The sequence below is a fragment of the Hypomesus nipponensis genome, chromosome 1, assembly GCF_054491055.1.
Source record: "Hypomesus nipponensis isolate SF chromosome 1, ASM5449105v1, whole genome shotgun sequence".
Lineage (NCBI taxonomy): Eukaryota > Metazoa > Chordata > Actinopteri > Osmeriformes > Osmeridae > Hypomesus > Hypomesus nipponensis.
Genome location: NC_140361.1, coordinates 12,703,606 through 12,724,911, shown reverse-complemented (window position 1 = coordinate 12,724,911; position 21,306 = coordinate 12,703,606). Strand labels below are relative to the sequence as shown.

The 21,306-nt window shown below is 49.5% G+C and overlaps 1 protein-coding gene across 1 annotated transcript in view; it reads right to left on the bottom strand.

Annotated features, from left to right (window-relative positions):
• Positions 1-6,988: 6,988 nt before the first annotated feature.
• The window catches only part of ctnna1 (catenin (cadherin-associated protein), alpha 1), a 78,094-nt gene continuing 63,776 nt past the window's right edge, over positions 6,989-21,306 (bottom strand). Inside the window, exons 16-18 of the mRNA XM_084695377.1 lie at positions 21,141-21,246; positions 10,424-10,558; positions 6,989-9,227 (exon numbers count right to left, since the gene is read on the bottom strand). Of these exons, the coding sequence (XP_084551503.1) occupies positions 8,940-9,227; positions 10,424-10,558; positions 21,141-21,246 (529 nt within the window). The 3' untranslated portion in view covers positions 6,989-8,939. The remainder of the gene's footprint in view (positions 9,228-10,423; positions 10,559-21,140; positions 21,247-21,306) is intronic.

Genomic DNA, 21,306 nt, shown 5'->3' with positions numbered 1-21,306 from the left:
AGGTAGGACAAACAAGGTTGAATCCAAGCCAGTCTCGGACCCGCTTCTGTGTGAAGGTACTCTGCTGGAGAGGGGTGTGTGCGCGCATGCACGTCACTGCTGAGCGTTTGCGCTGAGACGGCGCGACAAGTGCACTCAGCCCTGTGAAGAATTAAAGGGTACCCTTTCCCTCTAGATCCCTATTGAACTGTCGTCCACATTATAAACCCTTCAAGGAGCCCGTAGCCAGCGTGATGAGGAGGACTCACACGGTCCGGAGGCTGGGAACACACCTCTTTCTGACACGCCGCCCACGCCCTCCATCAAACACACCCTATCAAACACACCCTTATTCACAGCCCTGGGGAAGGAAGGGTCGTATTAATGAAGGGGATCAATACTGACATTTCCCGTTAGGGGTTTTTCCCCCAGCAAGGTAAAGCCTTAATAAGCTGACATTCCAGACATTCCTGGATTTGTCCAGATGTAGGAGAATGGGGGGTGGGGGGGGTCACACGCCAAGCACAGCTGTGACGCAACGTTGGGCTCAAGGTACCATGACCACGGAGGAATTATTTAACATCCCTTTTAATTAAGTCGGCCTACACAACAGCTCATTACAACTAAAGGTTGATTAACTCAGCGTATTTCCTGCTCCGTATAGTTCATCTGATTTTATGCTTCTGTTGTGTGTGTCCATTTAATCTCCACCCCACACCCCGACACGCACATAAACACCCCGACACACATACCCAACACACACACACACACACCCCAACACACACACACACATTTCCCACAACAGCTTTCACTGGTGTACATACATTAACACAGAGATGACAGCCATAATATGGAAACTGACACCAGAATAACAATGTCACTTGTCATTGGAACGCAGCAGCCTAAATCATCTCGGTGAGCGAGACCAAATAAAAGGAGTCTTGGCCTTTTGGATGTAGCCATTCTTCCTCTGAAGGGCAATCCTGTCCTCCACTGTATTACGTAATTAACTTCTTACACGCTTGGCATTCTACTCATTAAAAATGGAAATATACACAACTTGTAAAATTCCCCACCTGAGAATTGCTTGGGACACCTTGGGGTGAATAACGGCTGCTAGGTATTGCATTCAGATGCGTGCTGCCAGACTGACACTTTTACAGGTGATGGAGAACGACCCCTCTGTAAGCGAGAAACACAGAGTAAACAATCTGACAGTCAGACAGGCAGTTGTGGAGTGGAGTTTTCTGAGCTCTGGCAGACTGTAGAGGCCAAGTCCTCTCAATATTCTCAAAGTTCACTTTGACTCCGAAATATTCTCAGGAAGCTTCTCACGGGTTTGGCAGAATTAAAAATCGTGAAAATGGGTGTATCAAGCAGATGTTGAGGAACAATGAATAAATCAACAAAAGATTAATCATTTGTTTCGGGGACACTTTAAACTCTCCCCTTCGGTCTCTATCCAAAATGATTCCCTTTTAAGATGAAAAAATCGCTTGGCATGCAGGCATGATCCTGGCAGAACCTCCCTGATCTCGCAGGTTGCCTTGACAGAGAGAGGGAGCGGCCTAATTGGCATGCAGAAGAGGAGGTTTGGCCGGCTGTATGCCCTCTGTCCCCCCGCCTGGCGCAGCATCCCAGGGCCTGGGAGGTGCTGCCTGCTGCTCTGGCCCCGCCCCCACAACACAGCATCCCCCACATGAACACGCCTCACCACCCCTGGGGGGTTCCATGGCGTCTTCTTCTCCCAAGCGGATGTGGCCTACTTGCTGTTTCCTGTTTCTGATCTTCCCTTTCCTGTGACCTAACTCCTTCCTCCTGTGTCCAGATGTTTCCTTACTGGGACTGTACTTCCTGAAGCCTACTGTACCTCCTGCTGTTTTCTGTCTCCTACTTCCGGCCCTCTTGTCTCTTACCTCCTACATCATAACCCCCCCCCCCGAACAAACACATGCTCTCCTGTGGAGCTGACTCTCGCCCTAATGAGCCACAAATCACTGAGTGCATTTGAAAATCATCACCAGCCTTACCTATAAAGAACACCAATAAAAATGAGCAGGTCTTCGATTAAAGTGTTTAAAGCCCATATGTAGAGTGGGACTGTAGAGTACATTAAGTGATTGTAGTGCGTTTCCATTGACATTATGCTATGAAGAGAGAGAGGGGAGAAATGCACACACTCCCACACACACTGCTAATGTACGCTGAACTAAGGAAGCCCTGGTTTCTCAGCTAAATAACTGTGTATTATTTTGTTGGGTCCAGTGTTTGTCTGGAAACCATTCTTTTGTTCAAACTCACACAGCAATTATATGTCTGAGGTCCAAAAGGCCATTTCCAATTTGTAGTCTGGACAGCGCACCACTTTAATGTTTTTTTTTTCTTCTACTTCAGGCCACGGGTAGTCCCTGATGTGCTCTGTTCAAAGCTTTTGCTGTAATACTGTAATTGTTCAATAAAAAACTGAATTTATTTAAAACATTTATTCGATAATAAATAATTTGTGTAAAAAACACAAATTGACAGTGGCATCCTCATAACACCTAAGCTCAAGTAGTGAAGCATGCAATACTAACCCCCCCCCCCCCCCCCCGCATCCCCCAATCCTTTCCAACCATGCCAATGTCAACCCCCTACACTTTGAAACCACTTCTTCAGTGGCTGTGTCGTCTTCTCATCTTCCCAGGATCTCCTGTGCAGTGTCCTGGAGTGGACCTGCCATACCTGGGGGAAACTCAACATCAATGAATAATGAACAAGTGTCATGTGGAATGTCTACAAGGCGTGCGCTGTGTAGGCCAGCCTGCTAACACAGACTCAGACATGGAGAAGACATTCCCGCAGTCTCCAAACGCACCAGAAAACAAATATGTCTGCCCTCTTGATGAATTCGGCATCTGGCAGAGTGATCTAATTGTAAAAGCAGGATGAACACTTGGAGTCATCCTGCCCTAAAAGAGGAAGCCGTGTGAATCAGACAGTCCCCCAGGATCTTTGGGAAGGAAATTGGTTTAAAGATGAGACACAGTCATGGGTACCAATAGGCTGCCCATCCCAAACCTTTCTATTTCCCTTGAATTTTCGTCCATTTTCGACACTATCTTTCCCACTCCCCATCCGTCTGTATCCTTCGCCGCACCCTGACTCTCTCCAACGTTCTCTGTATCTCTCTCGTCAACTCTCCACTCGTCAATGTCCACCAACATCTTTCACAAGACTTAATTATAAAGTATTTTTGTTCAGCAATATTCTTCCCTTTTCCCTCCTGTAGGTTATTAGCTATGCTAGTCCTCTGAGCAGGAAGCCAGATCCTTGAATCCGATGGTAACTGATGACTTGAGAAGATATAAATCACACTTGAAATGCAGCCCTGAGATGTAGGGCATTAAAATACAGTACCAGCTAAAGTGGCGACCCAGAATACATATGAGATGATTGGTAGTCAGCAGTCCTGCGTGACACTGCAAGATTACCTTACTCAAAAGGTGTCTGACTGAATGTTTAATATCTGGGGCTGTTTAAATAGCTGTCAAGATGTATTTCAAGTCAAACACGTGCGAGTGGCTCTAAAGGACTCTTAACAAAGTGGGTAAAGAATACTTAATATGCATTAACGGCGCCTCTCCTTAGCAGTCGGAGCTGATGGAAGAAGAGGGCTGGCGGGTTATACAGAGCATGTCCACAGACAGACAGCTGACGAGCTGATCGAACACGGCCCGGTCAGGAAACTGGATTTAAGCGCTCGCAAATAATCCCCAGTCCTTGACCGAAGACAATGACATGCCACGATGAGGAACTTGATAGTTGCAAATCACTCCTGGGGGAAAGTCAATTAAAGAGGCAGCTAAAAAGCATTTTAGATGTAATTACATCACACAAATCGTCCGGGACAAGCACACATGTTCGCTGCGGCTATTTATTTGCCGTACAACGGCAACAGCCTAAGCCTGACAGAATTGTCTGAGCGTCTATTGTTAAAAGAGGTTAACATAATTACCAGAGTATGTGGCACTCTGCTGATTCCATTATGTTGTACTGCCTTTTTTGTGATTCCTTGAGAGCTGATTATAAAAAGTGACTTTAAATAGGCCTATAGAGCTGGTGCTTTTTTGTTGTTGAAGCAAGCAGCGTTTCAATGGATTACACCATCCTCAACTGTTTTCATGCTTGCTCCACCACAGGGGAGGCCGGTCAGGCTGACATCATTCACATTAGTTAAGGCTGGTTTTAGGTTATAGATTTGATGTAGGCTAACTGGTCTTGCAAGCCTCAGCATCCAAAATTTAAGTTAGGAAATGGTCTTGAGAGAGGGGGTCTAACGTGTGTGGGAGATGGGGTGATGCATTGGGTAGATTGCTTGGTCGACCGTTTACACACGCTCTGCTCTGGTTGAAAGAGAATGAATTAGAGAGAATGTAGCTGATGACTCAAATACCCTGACATATTTATCTTAAAAACTCGCGATTTTCCTTCAGCGGGTTGTTTTTACTGAATATTACTATTTCATTTCCATGATGTCACAACAAAAGGCTTGTGGGGAGGGAAAACATTTCAAACCAGGTCGTTAAAACCCTTCATTTCATTTCACATGGAGTTTAATCAGAAAGCTGGGCTACAATCGATGCTGAGAGGTTTTGCTGGTGTGGGTTGGGCTGACTGGTTGGATGGCTGGCTGAACCTGGGTCTACGAGTAGGACTGTAGCTGACTGGATCATTTTCCCAACGTCCCTGGCCAGTGCTAAAGGAAGGCTTGGGATAACACGCCTAGCCTGGCGAGTGACAGGCTCTCGGCAGTAAAGGATTGGCCGTGAGAGTCAGCAGTCACTATAAAAGGCTCTGTTCGACAGGGCCTCCTGATCTGGGGCAACAGGGGGGGGGGGGGAAGTTTAAGTTTACGAGATAACCGTTGGGAAGATTGAAAGCTCAATACCACATCACGAATTACAGTTCGACGAAAAAAAGCAAAGTGAAGTTTCCCGAGGGAAAATACTTCCATTAAACATGATATGTGGTTTACCGTGATACTATAAACCTGACACCGCAAGCACAATATACAATTCCGTAACTTACAACTGCTCCACTTGAGCTGATGGCCTTCAGGTAGTTAAAATGTTGCTCCAAAAGGTCCATGTTTCTCCAATGCTGTAGTCTTAGTGGCTTTATGTTGAGCATAACTGCACAGTTTATCTGTGCTCGAAGAGTTTGTTGTTATTCAGGAGTAGTTCAGTGATCATGTGTTCATGATTTGACAAGTAGGCTACTGGGAAATATTCATTCCGTTTGAATTTTGCCGTTTCTATATCGACCCCTGGTGATTACGCTGAATGAATATTGATACGACTGACGGAAGAGAGATGACATTTTATTGTGTAAATACTGGCTGTTTCTGTAAATAAAGAATCTGAACAGACAGACATTTACAGACTTAGCAATCTCACCTCTTTTGGTTCAATCTTTGTACATCTAAAAACATCATTTCATCCCCTATCAATCGCCCCCTTTAAACTAGCTTGGCGATGCAAATAAGACAGCTTCACTGGCGTCATTGCATGGAGTGATGGATATTAAAACCCCAGACACATGACAAACCCGTTCCCTCGCTTCACTATCTATTCATGCATCCCTCAGTCGAAACCCCGGAGTCTTCAGATGCTGTATAATGCTATGGACATTGTGTTAAGAACTGCCCTATTTGGCATGACTGCACTCACTCATTCATTCACTCACTCCATCTTTCCCCCCCTTTAAAGAGAAAACAGATTGGTGGGGTCCCTCTTATGTCTGTGTGGTCTCATTCAATGGGCCTTTCAACCTGTCATCATATTTAGCATATTTATACTCCTACCACTGAGCCAAAGCTATCAGTCAGAGATGTCACCTTCTACACCAGTCAGCTTGTCACTCCGGAAACCTGCTTTTATTGCCAATCCTTTCACACCTGGTTGAAGACCAATACTTCAGAATCCGTTCTATCCTTCCCTCTATGCCCCCCTCTCTCTATCTCTCTCTCTCTCTGCTTATATGTTTGGCCGGACAGCCGGGACTGCCCCAACACCTTCCAGCACGGAAAAACATAATGGGAATCTTCAGGGGGAAACAAAACTTCCCTTATTGATTAAAGTGTCATACACAACCACTTTGATTGATCACAATTCATTCAATCATGTCGTGCCAACCCAATATGGGGTGAGACACAGACATGGAAGACTGAAATAGCAGCAGGGGGCGTTGGCTGTGAAGTTCAGCTACTATAACGGGATGAAGTCCGGTGTGGCCATTGCATCATAACTTCCAACATTTCTCGGAAGATGTCTCTTTCTCTTCCGCTGTAAAGAGATCTAGATAACGATGAACACTCCTTGGTTTGGGGGTTTCAGAGAACAGCCCATACTGTACCCGCAGTCTGAGTCACGGAGCACAGGTCCCAACAGGGCTCTTGTGCTATCAAGTCTGCCTCCATCTCCAGCTCCCACATGGGGCAGACGCAGGTTCGGAAGGGAGGCCAGCAGGAGACGGAGCCACATGTCTGAGCACGAGGGACAGAGTAGAAGAAAGTGTGTGAGAGTTCAACAACTCATGGGGGGAACAAGTGAGAAGTAATACCCTAGTGGCCATTCACACAGAACAAAGACACAGGCACATTCTACTGCATACTGCATGGAGGTGGAGACGAGGAACTCAAGCCTTATTTCTTAGGGAGAACTAGTTAATCGCACGAAACCTATTGATGAATAAGTGTTGTCTGGGACATTGGTAGACAGCGGACACATTTCCCACCGTGCAGAACCGCACTAAAGTAACACCTATGAGATTGACTGAGATGATACTGAGAGCCTTGAGGCTTGTTAAATTCATACCTCTTACTTTGGTGACAATGTAGTGCTGGAAAGACTCAAATCACATTATCCTGAAGGTGAGGGTTGCAGGAACAAGACTGAAATGGAGAAAACTTATTATACTTATGCTTACAATATTCTCAGAGATGGTACAAGAAAATGACAAGAGGCAATTCAGTATCCATCTCATTTATTTAACATGAAATAAAGCAGGTACATGAATATGTAAAATAGTGTGCAGTACAGTTTCCAATAACAGAGTTAAAGAACGTCCACAGCAATATCGTGTTAACACTTTGGATGCAAACTCATCCTCACAGCAAAGGAGATTTAAATCATGAGAAATGTCTCTTTCCCACTCCACCCACTCCAACTTGAGCCTAAAACACAAAAAGAAAAGAGCTTGAAAAAAAAAAAAGAAAAAGAAGAAAATATATTTTGAGGAGAAAACCTTACATGACCCACTTTTGTTATTCTGTTTAGATGTCAATCTAGCAGGGAGAGACGGTCATTCAGTCTACAGTGGCTGTGCTTCAAAGGACCAATGCATCCCTATGAGGGGAAGGCTATGGCTAGACCATTTGCTGCCCTTTCCAAGCTCAGACGCCCTGAGAACACTTTCTTCTACGACTAAAAGAAAGTAATCCTAGTGCTTCACCAACAGCGTTTTTTTTGGTGTGTGCATGACGTGAGATCACGATGGCTGTTTGTGTGTCTGGAGCTGGAGGTTTAGCCCGTCGGTTCAGGGAGGAGTTGTACACGCTCTGGTCCAAGCTAGAGGAGAATGCTTTTCTCCATCCCAACAATCCCTAAGCTGCAGAGATACAAGCAAAATTGATTAAACAATTTGGATGCCTGCTTAGAGGGTGGGGTTGATTACCCCCGCTGACAGTCAGTGCCGCCTCCAAACGGCTGTGGAGAGATGTGGCCTGGCTTGGTCGACTCTATTCACCTTTCCTCCACTCTCACTAGGAGCCAACAGGGACCAGGAGCGAGGAAGGGGTTAACGGCTCATTTAAGAGTCTCGTTGACTGTGTGTGAGGCAGAGTGTGACCGTGTGTGTGTGCGTGTGTGTGTAGTAGGAGTGAGTGTATGTGTGTAGGATGGCACCCCCCAGGCCAGTCATGTGTATTGAAACAGAAGGCAGGGAACTCTTTTCCATTAGGTCTGGTTTGCTGAACTCCGAGCACACAAAACAGAGGATCTGGACTAAAACCTGGCTCGTGTTTTTAATATCGCTGGGGATTAATCGTAACATTTACATTCTCCAAATGTCAGGGAGATACTACAATAATAGTTACTGTACTGAAAGCAGTGGTGCAAGGAAAAAAATATTCGGTGACATTAGCACAAAGTGGTATAACAAACTAAAACTGAACTGGTTTAGGCGCAGGGAGTACACACATGGAAAAAATATTTACTTTGGTTTCACAGAGCTAGACTGAAACCCCTCCAGGGAAAGCGCAACACTTCCCAAATGAACTAGAATGATTGCTCGAGGAAAAGTTAGGCAGTTGAGAGTTTGCATAGTCAACATCAGCACAACTACAAATTACTAGTTTTGGCCGTATTATATACGACACAGTGAGATACCACGGAAACCCTCCCATGCAATTATAAAATATGTTAGAAAGAATATAAAACACAGGAAATCAAATCAACATGGAAGGTTCTGAGGATTAGATCTTGCGGCATATCTATGAAAGCTTTCCTCTCCTCGCATGAACATTCTGGAAACCCCCCAAAAAGAGAGATGAAGAAATATAATAAATGCCCTTTGTCCAGTTGCTTTCCTCTAATTGCGTTTTTCCGCCCCCAAGAGAAAAACCTTGGGTTTGAGACGGAGGCATATCAGAACGCATTTGTTTGAATTAAAATGAGATTCCCAGCAAGGGCCAAAGTGTCGATACATTAAAAAGCCCTGAAAAAAAGCAACTGCACATCAAACACACAGGTCGACCGGGCAACGTGGGAGGAATGCTTTAAAACAACCTTCCTTTCGCATCCATAACCCCTTCCCCGTTGTTTCTGACAGGACGAAAAAGCTCAATCTACAAATTCACAGAGTTAGCTACAGAGTACACCAGCTCCTAAACCGTTCCCCTTCCGACGCCTGGCGTCTCTCTAGATGCTATCCATGGCCTTGAACTCGCTCAGGGCCTGCACGGGGTTCACGTGCTTCTTCTGGGACGACCTCTTGACCTTGTTGGCCTGGTCGTCCTGCTTCTCCCGCTTGACCAGCGGCTTCTTCTCAGGGGCCTTCATCCTCCAGGAGATGGCGGGCATGTTGAGGGACTGCATCCCCAGGGACTTCTGGTACTTGGTGGAGGCCACGTAGGAGGCCTTGACGGTGGACACCACCGTGTTCATCAGGTTCTTGGCCGCCTGGATCAGGGACATGGCGCTGTCCACCTGAGGAAGGGGGGGGGCACACGGGACGAGTTACACGCCAGCTCACGCACCCACGCCACATCGCCAGGACCTTCCCGTGACTCCAGCTACAGCAGCGTGTGTGTGTGTGTCCTCGTCATGTCTCCAGCTGTGGGCAGTGTGTGTGTGTGTGTCATCACGTTGAAGGCCAGCCCAGTGTGTGAAACTCCCGTCTCTCCTCCAAGCTAAAGTGATCCGTCAAGCCCCCCCACCCCCCTCCCCCTATAGTTGATTCTATGAAGAAGGGCAGAGAGACACCGTGTTTGGAGAGGAGAGAATTAATGACCTCCGCACGAGGTGAGGTATGAGAAATAGCGGGGGTGATATTTGAGGATGTGGAAAAGGTCGGCCTTAATTTCATTTCTGAAGCTTAATAGCCTTTGTACTGGCCTGTCTTAACACTCGCTGGTGGTGTTAGCACCTCACACTTCTATTTTGGGCAGACAGGTAGTGGAAGACCCATTACCCGGGTCCACACCAAAGACACCAATTTGAAACTGAAACAGTTGGTTGTTACCAAAAGCTACCAAAAGGAAGTGTCAGTAAATTGTCTTATTACCAGCAGTCAGAACTATATTTAGCCAATATTAGTCCTTTCTAGAACAGGGTTATTACCTGTGTTTCGACCTGGTTTACCAGACATCTAAAAACAAATTAGTCTCTACATTTATAAATTAACTGAAAATACATTTACATAAATTAGGAAAATCTGTTAATGTGGGGTGGATACCCCCCCCTGCAATATCCAATAGACTAAAACAGGGGAAATTAAAGTAGGGCTGCCTTTAAAAGGGGATATATAAAACTTAAGTGCAGTACAAATTCAATGGAGCTGCTTTTATTTTGTGGAGGAGTATGTGAATGAAACAAGGAGGACATGGATTTTCTCTCATGACTCACCCGGAACATTTGTTCATTCTAGTTTGAACCGGATTCTCACATCCTGAAGACATCTTGGGGGCAGTTTCACACAGTGTAAAATCTTCCCCTACTTCTAGTCCGTCTATGTCATGTAATGGCTCTTTGTTAAAGGTTGTCCGCAGACACTCATTAGCGTGGCTGCTAAATTCATCTGTCAACTGAGGGAAGGCAGCTGACACCTGTGTGTGTGTGTGTGTGTGTGTGTGTGTGTGTGTGTGCGCGCGCGCATGTGTGTCAGGGCGGTGGGACAGGCTTACCCCAGAGACGACCAGCTCTCCCCCCAGGTTCTGCACCTCGGCCTTCACCTTGCTGCAGATGTTGAGCTGGTGGCAGTAGAGGGCGATACGCTGCAGGTAGGCCAGCAGGTCCTGCTTACAGGCCGAGTCTGGGCACTGGGGAGGGAAAGAGGGAGAGGGAGAGAGGGGAGGGAGAGAAAGAGGGGGATGGAGAGAGGGGGAGGTTAGCACTTCTGGATAGGAACTTTAAACTATCAATTTAAAATAGCTGGGTATTAACTTGGGGATTGGATAGTGACTAGACTCAGTAGGCATACAGATTTGATGCAGTCTTTGTCTTGCTTCACATTACAAAATAACTGTTCTATATATATATACACGGCACCAGGCATTATTCAGCGTTCCTCATCTACATTTTCAATCCATAGACGCACAACAGAGCTACTCTTCACCTTGGTCACATCACATCCAACTGAATATGAATTCCCCAGCAGCACTGGGGTGTTGTAAGCACTCCTGTGCTAAGTCCTGCTGAGTCAGAGACCCAGTGCCAGGTGAGCACGGGACGCCCACGGCAGGAACCCCTCAGACGCTGCGTGCGTAAGCCACACCCACGCCGACCCCGGATGGAGAGCAACCAATCGCAGCGCAGCGACCACGCAGGACTCGAACGCAGAGGCCGAGCGCTGCCACAGCCGCTGCCGCCGTGGACGCCTCCAGCCTCTGAGGGCCTCCCACAGTCCACGACACCCCCTCACATCAACAAGTCAACACTTAGAGTGACAACATGACCCTGTTCAGAAAACAGGCTGAGATCACAAGGTTTTTTAAATGTACGTTTGTATTTTCTTTTTGAATATATGATTAAATGAACGCTTTCTCTTTGGACAGACAGCATTCTGCTAGAGTTGTTCACGTTAAAACATAAGAAACACTTATCTTTCCGCCGCTTTAAACAATAAGCAAAGTGCAAAAGCGAACATAAACTGCTCAGGGCTGGAAAAACACAGTAGAATGTTTCCATATACATAATTAACTCTGGAAGGCAGCAAACGGTAGATAGGATTTTCATTTTAGAAGTCCGTTTCATTTTCTCCAACGCATTTGCATAACTTCCGTTTCAGACGAAAGTGCTAAATAGAACGCAGGACTCATTTGGAAGCAAGCCACTCGACGGTATCGATATAGAAAACGTACCCGGGTCAGCGAGACGGTGGCACTTGGAGAGGAGCGCCATCGACACTCTCTAAACTTCCTGCATACTTGATTACGGCAAAGAGCAAACTTGAAAGGGATGCGCTCTGCCGATCCCTCGGACACGGGCGCGACTCAAGGAGCAGAGCCGCCCTCTCCCAGCTCCTTACGCTGGCTGTAATTAGGGCCTGCGGAGGAACAGCGCTTCCACTAACTCAGCTGGTTTGCTAAACAAGCCCCCTGCCAGTGAAGTAATTACATGTGCTGGTTCTACTGCTGATCAGGTAAGGGAGAAGGATGTCAACACATTGACGGACCTCGGGAGTCTCGGGTTAGACTCTAATCAGGCTCTAATGGTCTGGTCTGACGGCCTGGACACACCCTCTGAGCCAGGCCTCATTACAACACCAGAGACCCTTACAGTCAGCGGGCCACATGGAACAAACAGCACTAATAATGCCTGCCAGCTTCTCTCCTCACCTCAGCAGAGCACGTGCTGCCTGTATTGTAAAGACAATGGCTGAAACACGTCTTGATGTTAACAGTCATTCCTATAGAGACAATTGAAAGTCTTTGAAATATGTAGTACTTGAAACTGTTCAAACGTTCACGTTACTCTTTCAAGGTGTCTTTTCAGGAACGGCACACTCGGACGCGTGAACTTCCAAGTTCAATTTGCTATTTGGAAAAGCACAAATAACTGATGCTGGTGCTGTGTGTTTCGTTGTGTGTGTACGAAGACCGTGGTATTTGCAGGCGAGGGACTCTGACCGTCTGGTTCCTATGGAGATAGTTAGTTATACATGCGGGTGAGAGGTGAGAGGAGGCTAATGGCACCCAATCATTTAATTGCAGAGATATCTGGGCTGTGTGCTGAGAACCCGCACTTCAACTGTGAGGATCAGGCCAGGTCAGGCCAGAGAAACTACAGGCTGATAGAGGAAGGAAGGAGAAGAGAGACAGACGGGGGGGGGGGGGGGGGGGGCACATGTGTATTAGAGACAAAGAGAGAGAGACGGGGGGCGGGGTATCTGTGAATGTGCTTGTGTGTGTGTGTGTGTCAGAGAGAAAGTGAGACAGAGAAGAATAGAGAGAGGTTGATAAAGCAATGAAGAAGTATCCGTAGCCTGACAATGAGGATAAACAAGTAGGATACAAGTGAGCCACTGGAGAGCTAATCATTCTGGAACAATGATAGGGCAATTATTTATTGTTTTGAACAACAAAAGATTTTGCCTCTTTTTGAATTCCCCAGAGGGAAGCTGAGCTTAACTTGGTCCTGTTCTGTGGTGCATGCACGTTGGTGTGACTGCAGGGTAATATGAAGTCCTCCCTGCACAGAGGGATGAGGGAGGGGGGGGGGGGGGGAGGAGGGGTATGTGGACACTTGAAACAGGGCTTGAAGTTATGATGCTTCTAATCCTGCTGGCACATCAATGTTCCCCTGGTGTTTTGTCTGGGCCGCTTGGCCAAACACACACACACACACACACAAATACTCTCTCCCACCCTCTCTGCGCTCAATCATACCAGGCAAACAGACAGGACTGTGGAGACACTCCAGTTGAATGCAGATACTGGCAGACACTAACCTACTACACACACACACACACACACACACATAGACTAATGTCAACTAGAACACAAACACACAGCATCTACCAGGCTGTCCCTTCCTACTGTACATAGTGTTGGTTTAGGACTTTCACTTGAGGTGATTAATAAAAACAAACTAAATGATAGGAATGACTGGCTTCCTCTCCTGTTCCATGCAGAGGGTGCAGAAAGGGCAGTGACGACATGGGACTCAGAGGACTGGGAAGGAGGGCGGGCACCTGGGGCTGTGTGTGGGGGGCAGGGGTGCGGACGAGCAGGGGATCAGGTTAAACTAGGGAGATGATAGACAGACCAAGGCCAATCAGAGAGAAGAGAGGCATGGAAAATGAAAGAGGCGGAGGACAGCACAGCAGAGAGGGGGGGAGTAAGGAGGAGGGGAGGGAGAGAGAGAGAGGGGGAGGGAGGGGAGGAGAGTGTGGGAGAGAGAGGGTGGGAGTGGAGGAGAATCTTGAACAGAGAGAAGGGGAGAGAGAGAGAGGGCGGGAGGGAGTGGAGGAGTCTTGAAAGGAGAGAAGGGGATAGGAGAGGCTTTGGCTGACGGAGGCGAGGGGAGGGGGGAGGAGAGACGGGAGGGGGGGAGGGAGATAGGAGAGGGCGTGAGCTTGTGCAGCAGTAGCTGTGCCGAGGCTGGATGCAGCAGGCATGCTAATGAGGGCTCCGGGAGGGCTGGAGACGGGCGAGGACAGGCTGTGAAAGCATCACTTGTGCTCGCGCTGGGCTCTGCTGGCTTCACCCTGCAGGAAACCCTGCACGCCTGCCCGGCTCCCCTTCTGACATGTGAAGACTTGCGCTGCCGAGGTATTCGACGAGACCTCGGCGGCTCTCGCAGAGGTTTGCATTCCCGAGCCGCGCGCAAACCAAGGGGAGACACTGCCAATGTTAATGTAATCCACTGGCGTCGGACACAGTTTCAGCAGCTCTGTGGGGTTCTGCATCTGTCTAGAAGTTAAGCCTTAGTGAGTTACTTGTTAAGGCCACAGGCTTCTGTATTTCTCGACACTGATGGGGTTCGTTGGCGAGGTCAGAGCCAGAGAGCAATCTGGACGTGGCCGACTACCTCAGCGTGACATGATGTCAGATCAGTCTGGTGACTGATCCATCTCTGAGCCTTGAAACCAAACCATTAAGTCAACCAAAACACATTAGGACCTTTCAACGATTCCTCTCACCCTGGCGCTCGGAGCGTAAAATGATCCGACAATTTCGCACAGAAAGGAAGTTTCTTTATCTCAATAGTAATTTTGCCCAGACCCTGAGACCCCTCTAATGGGGACTCGTGTCATTAGGGTCCATCATCGACCTGTCTCTTTCCCTGAGAGGTAGCACTTCTGGTGTCCCTCAGACCTGGCAGTATAGCCCAGGAGTCTGAGCACCTGCCTGCATGGCTGGTTATTAAATGGGGCTGGATGTTCACCTTGCATGGTCAGCTACTGCTGGGATATGACAGGAGGCTATAAAGGAGAAGTCGTTTGGAGTGAGGAAGACAGAAGGAGGAAGATGGAGGGGAGCGAGTGAGAGGGACGTACCGCAGAGAGAAAGAGAGATGGACAGGAGAAGACAGACGAGGAAGAAAAAAAAAAGAGAACGAAAAGAGTACTCTCGCACTTATCTTCCAGATCATTCCATGTCAAATGGATAAAGGGTGAACACTTCAGTCGCGAAAAAGGCAGCGGGCGATGAAATGGAAGGTGGGATGAGACGAGAGGGCCGGGGTGGTGTCTCATTACCTCACCGTCATCAGGTGAGGGGAGCCGCGACGCGCGGCCGACTCCTAAAGCCCTCACAAAGTCTCCGCCACGACGGCTCACTGGGCCTCGTGGATTTGTTGAGATGTTAACTTTTCAGCTAGACAGCGGGGGAGCCCACGCGGGAGCTGCTCCTATGAAGAATCTCAAAGGTCACACCGCAGCGAAACATATACTGTATACTAGCATCTGTGAGCTGCTAGCACAGGGGGAAGGGGTGGGGGGGGGGGGGGAACAAGGAAACGGGAGAGCAGAATTGTTGGGAGTGACGCACACTGAAGGCAGAGGCCGGACCAAAGGTACATTTCATATAGCGGCGGCATAATGATGTAGATGATCTTGTGAATGATGAGAGGTCAGGTCACGCTAGTGGAAATGCCATGTTGCTCCTCTGAATCCCATTTCACACGGCGGTGGACAGCACAGCGGAGGACGGTATTGTCCAGGCTCGCCGGGCAGGTGAGGTGAGGGGAAGGGAGGGTTAGAGGACGCTGAGGGGGTGTGCTACTGCCGTGGAGGAAACCACACCTCCCAGCCGTGACCTTTGAGGACACACCGCCCAGAGGAAATGACCATTCCGAATATGTACTGAAACGGCAGCCTCCTAATGCACAGTGGCTGCCTGGTGCTGCTGCTGGGGCTGGTGTGTGGGCCGGGCGGCTGATGGAAGGGATCTTTTCTGTGTGTGTTTTGCTGTGTACCGCCCACCGCCTGTGAGGAGAGAGAGAGCTGATCCTCCATCTTCAGATCTGAGGGGGACTGGAGTGGGTCTGAATGCCTCCCAGAACCCCCCCCCCCGCCCCGCCCCCGCTAGCGGGAGAGACACAGATTAGGCTGATGTATGGAAAGTGGTGGTCGCTGCTTTTTGATGTAAAAGGCCAGCCAGCTGTGAAGTTTGGAGCCACTGAACCAAGGCCTAATGCTCCATTACGGCAAATTGATATAACATCCTAATTGGGCCCCAATATGACACACTTCGAAATATTCTGCCGAGCAACAGGAGGTAGAAAAAAAAAGAGAAACAAGCTGTAGCTTTATCCAACACCGACAATGGCGGCCGTTCCCTGTAGAACCCAATCATCATTAACGCAGCCACAACAGGGGAGGGGAAATATGTCTTTCTCTTCCAAAGTGAATTGGCTGTAAGAGACTGGTAGTATATGCCGTGGCCTCATGAATCATTCCGTATCTTAATTTACTAACACACCGGTCTGCACCTCTCCCGTCGTTAAAAAGACATGCTCGTATCACTGCCCAAACGCGCTTCCTTCAGACCACCTGGAAGCCTTCCAGCGCAGGGCGGTGCGGGGGTTTCACGGGGAGACGGCGCAACCCTGAAAAGCAGAGGCCAGTCAGCAAGTTTGGCCCTGTGACTTTACGGCTCTGACATAAAACACATCTGCTGGGAACAGACTCTCAGGCAGTGCCGTGTGAGTGTCAGGGAGCAGGGGGGAGATGATGAACTGGGTGTGCCCTGAGAGACAGAGGGAGAGGGGAGGGAGAGAGACAGACAGAGCGAGAGGAGGGAGAGACAGAGAGAGAGAGAGAGAGACAGAGACGGGAGGGAGAGAGACAGAGATGGGAGGGAGAGAGACAGAGATGGGAGGGAGAGAGACAGAGATGGGAGGGAGAGAGACAGACAGACAGAGAGGAGGGAGAGAGAGACATCGAGAGAGAGAGAGACAGAGACGGGAGGGAGAGAGACAGACAGAGCGAGAGGAGGGAGAGAGACAGACAGAGAGATCCTGAACACACAATCTACCAGGCAGCTTTATCTGCCCATCGCACCTCTGAACCGGGGCGGGGTGGGTGGGGGGGGGGGGGGGTGTCATGAGGCACAAGGAGAGGCGTGACTGAGACGCATGGCAAGGTTAAGGTCGACCCCGATAACGACACCCTTGATGGATGATCTGGGCTGTTGGGCTGGGCAGGAGGGAGGGAGGGGGGGCACCTGCCCTGGGCTGTGATCTGCATGTCTTCCGACCAGGGTCGAACATGCAGACTGAACCAAGAGCTGAGATCAGTTTTTAATTTAAATTCTTTAAGGGCCCCTGCATTCTGAATGAGCATGGTTTTTACGGTTAGGATGAGAGCCAAGTCACAGGAGATTCCCTGATGGGAGATACTTCTAATGAACTTTATGGGCCTGGTGGTATTTTCTGTGTGTGGTTAATGCGCTTCATAGTTAATGTGCTTTATATTAGATTCCATCCGTCTCGCCCGGATCCCGTATCGGGGGGGCTGGCTAAATATAAAACCATCAGGGGCCATGATGATCAATCAAGTCCTATTTGAAACCGTCTGATGAAAGCCCCCCCCCCCCCCCCGTCTCCCCCTCTCTCTCCCGGCCTGTTTCTAAAATGATGCTCCAGATTTGTGTGGGCTAATTCAATCACGGTGACACTCGGGGACGTTAATGTGACAGGGAAGCAGACAGACACCGGCTGTCTGAGCCGACGCCCTGCGAGGGGGGGGGGCTCGTAGCTGCTCCGAGTTGAACGACAGGCTGTTTAACGCGTCAGCATGGAGCCCCCTGGCACTCAAAACACTTGTTCGGAAATGGTGGGCAACTCGAGGAGAGGAGGAGGTGAACTGTCCAAATGAAACATTGAGAAGTTGAGGGGGTTGAACTTTGGGAGTGGCGCTGTGCTGACGAGGCAGTGCTGCTGCAGGGGAACATCTCGGACGGCTCCAGAGCTGCAGTTCAAGAGAGCGCCTCTCCAACGAGCCCAATCAGACACAAACACCGCATGTTGAGGCTCTTCTCCTCCGCATGTCTACCAAACTGCTGCGTGGGGGTCGCTGAGCACAACATCACCAAACCACCTCCAGAAAACAACAACTATGAAACTGATATGAAGGATCCAGTGGATAATCTCCCCCTTGTGATGTTTCCCCCGCCAGCCCTCCCCCCCTCCCCCGTGCCTCTGGGCGAGGTGCCATGCACTCAGACGGCCCTCTGCCAACTCAGCCTCCCCGCACTGACCTGCTACACAACTGAAAAATGTTAATAACTTTTGCTATTGGAATAAGCATAACGGCATGTTTTACAAACAATAGCTGTGCGGCGCTAAATGAATGGCTCCTAAAAGCGCCCCCCAAAGAGGTCGGCTGGCTCGTCGGCGGCTGGGGGAGGGGGGGGGGGGGCTCAGGATAATGCTGAAGCTCGGGCAGGCTGAGAACAACTGACCCTTGAACTGCTGAGCTGAGAATTTGTGGGCTCTCTCAGTGATTTTGCTCCTCCACCGCAGTCGCTAATTTACGGCCCTGTCTGCCATAAAGCGTCCAGAGGCAGAGCCGGGTTTAGACTGTGACCGGAGCCAGGGCCCATGGATCAACATAAATCTACACTGATTGAATGCAAATTGGAAAAGTACACTATGTATGTCGGTATACATCATGGGGATAAAGCTCATATGCCGAACACACACACAGCACATGGCCCATTCTCTAAATATGCAAGGCTTATTGTGTGCGTGCAGGCGTGTAAGCGCGTGTGTGCGCGCAAGCAGGCTGTGGGGAATTTATAGCCCGCACGGTGAGTCACACATTTACATTATCAATCTCAATTACATAGCATTATTTGTTTTCCACCCAACTCTGATGGAGTTCTCATCATGTGGCTTGCAGGGGGCTCATCAATTGGTAATAAACTGCACTGCAGCCCTTTGTGCAGCTCTGACCCAAATCCTGCAGCTTATCCCGAGCATTTGAAACTTGAATGCGGCTCTGTTACACCCATTTGACAGGCTCTATACCCCTCCTCGGCCCTGGCTTCCACCTGCACACCTCCACCAGAGCACCAGCCAGAGGACGCTCGTCCACGGCGCGTCTCTGCACTGGCGAGCAGGAGAGCGGAAGAGGAGGAGGCTGCTCTGCCCGGCTGGGACCATCTGTCTGGAAATGAAGACGCCATCCAGCCGGACCCTGCAGGCCGCGGGGCGTGGCGCTGCTCCCCGCGGCCCTCCTGATGAACACGCTTCCCCTTAATGAGCAGCCCGGTATAGACCCTCCCCCTCCCTCGCAGCCCCGCTGGGAGAAATTCCGGGTGAGTATGTCTGTATGGCGGTCTGCACTCAGGATGTGTGTGTGTGAGTGTGTGTGTATGTATGGTGATCCTCATTTAGGATGCATGCATGTCTGGTGGTGTGTATGTTCAGTGGTCTGCACACAGGATGCGGGACGCACGGTGGTTGTGCTCTGATGAGGGCCTACTGGCCTCCCCGGACCCTCAGGCATCTCCTGCTCCGCCAGCAGGTAAAGCAAAGATGGGGGAGTCTAAATATAAACCAGCCGCGTAAATAAATTAAGGAAGCCGCCACCTGGTAATTACCCTGCTAATTAAAGTCAAATCACTCTTAATGGATTCAGCTCTCTGGAGTGGCTTCCCTTCCCCTTTTCACATGCGCGCCCCCCCCCCCCCCCCCCCCCCCCCCCCCTCGGTCTTCCCTTCCCCCTCTTCTACGTTCCTCCACCTCCCCCCCCCCCCCAATCTCACCTAGTGCCCCCTATCTTGTACCGCCATCAGGAGCATGCTTAATAGGTTTTGGGTGAGCCTGACTGAGGGGGCTGTGGCGGAGAGAGAGAGACAGAGAGACAGAGAGAGAGACAGAGAGAGAGAGAGAGAGACAGAGACAGAGAGAGAGAGAGAGAGAGAGAGAGAGAGAGAGAGAGAGAGAGAGAGACAGAGAGAGAGGTGGTGGCGAGACGGGGCTCAGGTCTGGGACGAGAGGGACAGCTGGATAGGATCACAGGCTGGGGGGGGGGCCCTTAGTCCTGGCAAACCCAGCTCCTCCAACAGCCAAAGTGCTTCATTTATTTATACTTTGAGTGCTTCAAACCCCCCAAATCCCTTCATAGAGCGCTGGTGTAGACACGCACAGAGGACACGGAAATATGCAGTCTAGGACAGCAACGCATAGGTCTCCACTAACTCAACAAACACGCATGTGCACATATGAAAGGCAGGCAGACATGGCTATAGTACACACACCTGCATGTTCTTGGGGGGAGGGAGGGAGATCATCGTGTTCATCAATGGAGCAGGTTCAAAAGCAGCGGGGGGGAAAACACGGATGGTATTGCGATGTCTGCTCAGTGATGGACGTGGCTGTCACACACAGAGGATCTGAGGGCAGCTTCAATAACATATCAAGCGTGTTGGTCTGCTGCAGGCCGGCTGCTCATTATGCTACATTATGAGGCAGAGATCTGCTCTGAAGGTTCGCTGCTTCCAGAACACCGAGGCCTAATTAAAAGTTGTGCCTCGGCAGTAAATGGGATAAAGGCCAATTACTATGCATTCTCTCCTTAGATCCCTGACATGAACAAATACAAAATAAACAAACAATTTAAGACGGGAGAAAAAAAAAAAAAAGTGTGTGTGACAAGAACCAATTTTGTCACAAAGGATTAATATTCCATATTACTCCCCCCCCCCCCCCCCGCCTCCAACATAAGTTATACAATAACAACTCTGTCATTCGGTTGCTGATTACTAAGGTGTCATGTTTTGCTCCTTGAACGCCTATCCATCAGATGGCGCAGGGAAGCATTCACACGATATAGAACGAGTGCAGCTCTTGAAAAGGACAAATGTTGTAATGCCACGCACAAACTAAGCCAGGGACCGATGTTTCCTACAGTACAACAAAGCCTCTACGTGAGACCGAGATCAAAAAGACATCTCTTGAACGAGTCAAAATATCTGAGGCCAAACGGCAAGCTGCGGGGTCGTTCTTCCTGGCGTGTTGTGACTGGAGGGAGAGCGTCAGCATCTGCTTCCCTGACCCCGGCCCATGAGCAGGCTCTTCACTTGGGGGAGCGCGTGTCAGCCTCCATCAGACAGCTGTGAGGAGGCCTTTCCGTCATGTTCAACCCCCTACGATAATGCAACCACAACCCGTATCTATATTGCAGCAGTGGAAGTGGAGAGAATGTGTCGGAGGTCTAACATGTAAGGGGGGAGTCCCTCGGGAGCCTTCCAGTGGGATAGGCATCATCACTGAAATATGAGCCCATGGATAATTGAGGATGTTTTTATATACCGGGGAGGGGGGGGGGGGTTATTCCATGTCTGGGATAGGAGATACGGTGGAAGGTAGAGGGCTGATTGGTGGGAAGGAGGGATGAGAGGGGGGGGGGGGGATGAGAGAAGAGGGTGGTGTGGGTGTCAGACTTACTTGGTCGGCGATGGTGCGGCCCAGCTTGTCCATCCGGGATCCCGCCTCGGCGATCTTCTTGGCGGCGCTGATGACATCCGACGTGTTCTTCAGCGGGCCTTTCCCCCTGTGGGCAGACGGGGAAGCATCACTCAGCGCTCCCCACACACGCTCCCGCCTCATCCAA